The sequence below is a fragment of the Myotis davidii genome, unplaced genomic scaffold, assembly GCF_000327345.1.
Source record: "Myotis davidii unplaced genomic scaffold, ASM32734v1 scaffold67, whole genome shotgun sequence".
In the NCBI taxonomy this organism is placed as follows: domain Eukaryota; kingdom Metazoa; phylum Chordata; class Mammalia; order Chiroptera; family Vespertilionidae; genus Myotis; species Myotis davidii.
Window position 1 is genome coordinate 600,547 of NW_006298521.1, and position 5,938 is coordinate 606,484.

At 60.2% G+C, this 5,938-nt stretch overlaps 1 protein-coding gene across 1 annotated transcript in view; it reads right to left on the bottom strand.

Moving 5' to 3' along the window:
* PPARA (peroxisome proliferator activated receptor alpha) overlaps positions 1 to 5,938 on the bottom strand; it is a 24,376-nt gene that overhangs the window by 7,385 nt on the left and 11,053 nt on the right. The window contains exon 4 of the mRNA XM_015570742.1: positions 81 to 219. Coding sequence (XP_015426228.1) covers positions 81 to 219 — 139 coding nt within the window. The remainder of the gene's footprint in view (positions 1 to 80; positions 220 to 5,938) is intronic.

Below are 5,938 nucleotides of genomic sequence, written 5' to 3' on the forward strand. Positions count from 1 at the left end.
GGCTGGGGGGCACGTGCTCCTTCCACCGGGGCCGGAGCGGGAGCGGCCGGGCTGGGAACGGCGACGGCGGCCTTACCTACCGTTATGGGACATCCCGACCGAAAGGCACTTGTGGAAGCGGCAGTACTGGCACTTGTTCCGGTTCTTTTTCTGGATCTTGCAGCTCCGGTCACACTTGTCGTACACCAGCTTCAGGCGGATGGTTCGCCGGAAGAACCCCTGCGGGATGCGGGACGTGAGGTGGCCGTCAAGGCTTCAGCCACACCCTGTTCACGCGTTACCTCTCCCCTGTTCACGCGTCACCTCTCCCCTGTTCATGCGTTACCTCTTCCCTGTTCACGCGGCACCTCTCCCATGTTCACGCATCGCCTCTCCCCTGTTCACGCGTCGCCTCTCCCCTGTTCACGCGTCGCCTCTCCCCTGTTCACGCGTCGCCTCTCCCCTGTTCACGCGTCGCCTCTCCCCTGTTCACGCGTCGCCTCTCCCCTGTTCACGCGTCGCCTCTCCCCTGTTCACGCGTCGCCTCTCCCCTGTTCACGCGTCGCCTCTCCCCTGTTCACGCGTCGCCTCTCCCCTGTTCACGCGTCGCCTCTCCCCTGTTCACGCGTCGCCTCTCCCCTGTTCACGCGTCGCCTCTCCCCTGTTCACGCGTCGCCTCTCCCCTGTTCACGCGTCGCCTCTCCCCTGTTCACGCGTCGCCTCTCCCCTGTTCACGCGTCGCCTCTCCCCTGTTCACGCGTCGCCTCTCCCCTGTTCACGCGTCGCCTCTCCCCTGTTCACGCGTCGCCTCTCCCCTGTTCACGCGTCGCCTCTCCCCTGTTCACGCGTCGCCTCTCCCCTGTTCACGCGTCGCCTCTCCCCTGTTCACGCGTCGCCTCTCCCCTGTTCACGCGTCGCCTCTCCCCTGTTCACGCGTCGCCTCTCCCCTGTTCACGCGTCGCCTCTCCCCTGTTCACGCGTCGCCTCTCCCCTGTTCACGCGTCGCCTCTCCCCTGTTCACGCGTCGCCTCTCCCCTGTTCACGCGTCGCCTCTCCCCTGTTCACGCGTCGCCTCTCCCCTGTTCACGCGTCGCCTCTCCCCTGTTCACGCGTCGCCTCTCCCCTGTTCACGCGTCGCCTCTCCCCTGTTCACGCGTCGCCTCTCCCCTGTTCACGCGTCGCCTCTCCCCTGTTCACGCGTCGCCTCTCCCCTGTTCACGCGTCGCCTCTCCCCTGTTCACGCGTCGCCTCTCCCCTGTTCACGCGTCGCCTCTCCCCTGTTCACGCGTCGCCTCTCCCCTGTTCACGCGTCGCCTCTCCCCTGTTCACGCGTCGCCTCTCCCCTGTTCACGCGTCGCCTCTCCCCTGTTCACGCGTCGCCTCTCCCCTGTTCACGCGTCGCCTCTCCCCTGTTCACGCGTCGCCTCTCCCCTGTTCACGCGTCGCCTCTCCCCTGTTCACGCGTCGCCTCTCCCCTGTTCACGCGTCGCCTCTCCCCTGTTCACGCGTCACCTCCTTCCTGTTCACGCGTTACCGCCTTCCTGTTCACGCGTTACCTCTCACCTTTTCCTGTTCACGCATTACCTCTTCCTGTTCACGCATCATCTCCTTCCTGTTCACGCGTCACCTCTCCCCTGTTCACGGGTTACCTCTCCCCTCTTCCTGTTCACGCGTTACCGCCTTCCTGTTCACGCGTTACCGCCTTCCTGTTCACGCGTTACCGCCTTCCTGTTCACGCGTTACCGCCTTCCTGTTCACGCGTTACCGCCTTCCTGTTCACGCGTTACCGCCTTCCTGTTCACGCGTTACCGCCTTCCTGTTCACGCGTTACCGCCTTCCTGTTCACGCGTTACCGCCTTCCTGTTCACGCGTTACCGCCTTCCTGTTCACGCGTTACCGCCTTCCTGTTCACGCGTTACCGCCTTCCTGTTCACGCGTTACCGCCTTCCTGTTCACGCGTTACCGCCTTCCTGTTCACGCGTTACCGCCTTCCTGTTCACGCGTTACCGCCTTCCTGTTCACGCGTTACCGCCTTCCTGTTCACGCGTTACCGCCTTCCTGTTCACGCGTTACCGCCTTCCTGTTCACGCGTTACCGCCTTCCTGTTCACGCGTTACCGCCTTCCTGTTCACGCGTTACCGCCTTCCTGTTCACGCGTTACCGCCTTCCTGTTCACGCGTTACCGCCTTCCTGTTCACGCGTTACCGCCTTCCTGTTCACGCGTTACCGCCTTCCTGTTCACGCGTTACCGCCTTCCTGTTCACGCGTTACCGCCTTCCTGTTCACGCGTTACCGCCTTCCTGTTCACGCGTTACCGCCTTCCTGTTCACGCGTTACCGCCTTCCTGTTCACGCGTTACCGCCTTCCTGTTCACGCGTTACCGCCTTCCTGTTCACGCGTTACCGCCTTCCTGTTCACGCGTTACCGCCTTCCTGTTCACGCGTTACCGCCTTCCTGTTCACGCGTTACCGCCTTCCTGTTCACGCGTTACCGCCTTCCTGTTCACGCGTTACCGCCTTCCTGTTCACGCGTTACCGCCTTCCTGTTCACGCGTTACCGCCTTCCTGTTCACGCGTTACCGCCTTCCTGTTCACGCGTTACCGCCTTCCTGTTCACGCGTTACCGCCTTCCTGTTCACGCGTTACCGCCTTCCTGTTCACGCGTTACCGCCTTCCTGTTCACGCGTTACCGCCTTCCTGTTCACGCGTTACCGCCTTCCTGTTCACGCGTTACCGCCTTCCTGTTCACGCGTTACCGCCTTCCTGTTCACGCGTTACCGCCTTCCTGTTCACGCGTTACCGCCTTCCTGTTCACGCGTTACCGCCTTCCTGTTCACGCGTTACCTCTCCCCTGTTCACGCATTACCTCTTCCTGTTCACGCATTACCACTACCCTGTTCACGCATTAACTCTTCCCTGCTCACGGGTTACCTCTCACCTCTTCCTGTTCACGCATCACCTCTCCCCTGTTCACGCGTCACCTCTCCCCTGTTCGCGCGTCACCTCTCCCCTGTTCACGCGTCACCTCTCCCCTGTTCGCGCGTCACCTCTCCCCTGTTCACGCGTCACCTCTCCCCTGTTCGCGCGTCACCTCTCCCCTGTTCACGCGTCACCTCTCCCCTGTTCGCGCGTCACCTCTCCCCTGTTCACGCGTCACCTCTCCCCTGTTCGCGCGTCACCTCTCCCCTGTTCACGCGTCACCTCTCCCCTGTTCGCGCGTCACCTCTCCCCTGTTCACGCGTCACCTCTCCCCTGTTCGCGCGTCACCTCTCCCCTGTTCACGCGTCACCTCTCCCCTGTTCGCGCGTCACCTCTCCCCTGTTCACGCGTCACCTCTCCCCTGTTCGCGCGTCACCTCTCCCCTGTTCACGCGTCACCTCTCCCCTGTTCGCGCGTCACCTCTCCCCTGTTCACGCGTCACCTCTCCCCTGTTCGCGCGTCACCTCTCCCCTGTTCACGCGTCACCTCTCCCCTGTTCGCGCGTCACCTCTCCCCTGTTCACGCGTCACCTCTCCCCTGTTCGCGCGTCACCTCTCCCCTGTTCACGCGTCACCTCTCCCCTGTTCGCGCGTCACCTCTCCCCTGTTCACGCGTCACCTCTCCCCTGTTCGCGCGTCACCTCTCCCCTGTTCACGCGTCACCTCTCCCCTGTTCGCGCGTCACCTCTCCCCTGTTCACGCGTCACCTCTCCCCTGTTCGCGCGTCACCTCTCCCCTGTTCACGCGTCACCTCTCCCCTGTTCGCGCGTCACCTCTCCCCTGTTCACGCGTCACCTCTCCCCTGTTCGCGCGTCACCTCTCCCCTGTTCACGCGTCACCTCTCCCCTGTTCGCGCGTCACCTCTCCCCTGTTCACGCGTCACCTCTCCCCTGTTCGCGCGTCACCTCTCCCCTGTTCACGCGTCACCTCTCCCCTGTTCGCGCGTCACCTCTCCCCTGTTCACGCGTCACCTCTCCCCTGTTCGCGCGTCACCTCTCCCCTGTTCACGCGTCACCTCTCCCCTGTTCGCGCGTCACCTCTCCCCTGTTCACGCGTCACCTCTCCCCTGTTCGCGCGTCACCTCTCCCCTGTTCACGCGTCACCTCTCCCCTGTTCGCGCGTCACCTCTCCCCTGTTCACGCGTCACCTCTCCCCTGTTCGCGCGTCACCTCTCCCCTGTTCACGCGTCACCTCTCCCCTGTTCGCGCGTCACCTCTCCCCTGTTCACGCGTCACCTCTCCCCTGTTCGCGCGTCACCTCTCCCCTGTTCACGCGTCACCTCTCCCCTGTTCGCGCGTCACCTCTCCCCTGTTCACGCGTCACCTCTCCCCTGTTCGCGCGTCACCTCTCCCCTGTTCACGCGTCACCTCTCCCCTGTTCGCGCGTCACCTCTCCCCTGTTCACGCGTCACCTCTCCCCTGTTCGCGCGTCACCTCTCCCCTGTTCACGCGTCACCTCTCCCCTGTTCGCGCGTCACCTCTCCCCTGTTCACGCGTCACCTCTCCCCTGTTCGCGCGTCACCTCTCCCCTGTTCACGCGTCACCTCTCCCCTGTTCGCGCGTCACCTCTCCCCTGTTCACGCGTCACCTCTCCCCTGTTCGCGCGTCACCTCTCCCCTGTTCACGCGTCACCTCTCCCCTGTTCGCGCGTCACCTCTCCCCTGTTCACGCGTCACCTCTCCCCTGTTCGCGCGTCACCTCTCCCCTGTTCACGCGTCACCTCTCCCCTGTTCGCGCGTCACCTCTCCCCTGTTCACGCGTCACCTCTCCCCTGTTCGCGCGTCACCTCTCCCCTGTTCACGCGTCACCTCTCCCCTGTTCGCGCGTCACCTCTCCCCTGTTCACGCGTCACCTCTCCCCTGTTCGCGCGTCACCTCTCCCCTGTTCACGCGTCACCTCTCCCCTGTTCGCGCGTCACCTCTCCCCTGTTCACGCGTCACCTCTCCCCTGTTCGCGCGTCACCTCTCCCCTGTTCACGCGTCACCTCTCCCCTGTTCCCGCATCACCTCTCCCCTGTTCACGCGTTACCTCTCCCCTGTTCACGCATTACCTCTCCTCTTGTTCACGCATTACCTCTCCCCTGTTCACGCATTACCTCTCCCCTTGTTCATGCACCTCTCCTCTTGTTCACGCATTCCTCTTTTCCTGTTCACGCGTTACCTCTCCCCTTGTTCATGCATTTCCTCTTTTCCTGTTCATGCATCACCTCTTTTGGTGTGAACTAAATTCAGAGACATAGTTCTGAAAAGTCTGATGTAATTGGGATGAGTTAAAAAAAATTTAAATTTCATTACAGGTGAAAGTGGAAAGGAGAAAATGAGGCAAAATTCAAAGTAGTTTCCAAATGTCCTCATCTGGCTTGTGGGACACAATTCTAACCCCCCAAAGAGCTGCTCAGTCCTGTTATAGTTTACACAAGTTTTGTTATTGTTTTCTTTTTTTAAAATATGTTTTTATTGATTTCAGAGAGGAAGGGAGAGGGAGAGGGAGATAGAAACATCAATGATGAGAGAGAACCATGGATCGGCTGCGTCCTGCACACCCCACACTGGGGATGAAGCCCACAACCTGGGCCTGTGCCCTGACCGGGAATCGAACCCTGACCTCCTGGTTCATAGGTTGATGCTAAATCACTGAGCCACACCGGCCGGACACAATTTACACAAATTCAACTTTCCCTCTCTTATGACATCTATATTCGTGACTAAAAACTATGGGAATTTTTATAAGAGAATGTTAACTCCCTAAAAGACAAAAATTATGATAAAATATAAAAGGAAGCCAGCTTTGTGCAAACAATTTTTTGCTTTAAAAAAGCAGCTTACACTTTTTCAGTAAGAAATAACTTTATTGTTTATACTCAACAATAAAACTTTATTTAAAAACCCCACGCAAATGTAACTAAGCGTGCCAAAAAGACCACAGACAAGCTGTAAAGTGGTTCACGGTGCGTCGGCTCTTTTTCTCTGCTCTCCACCCTCTC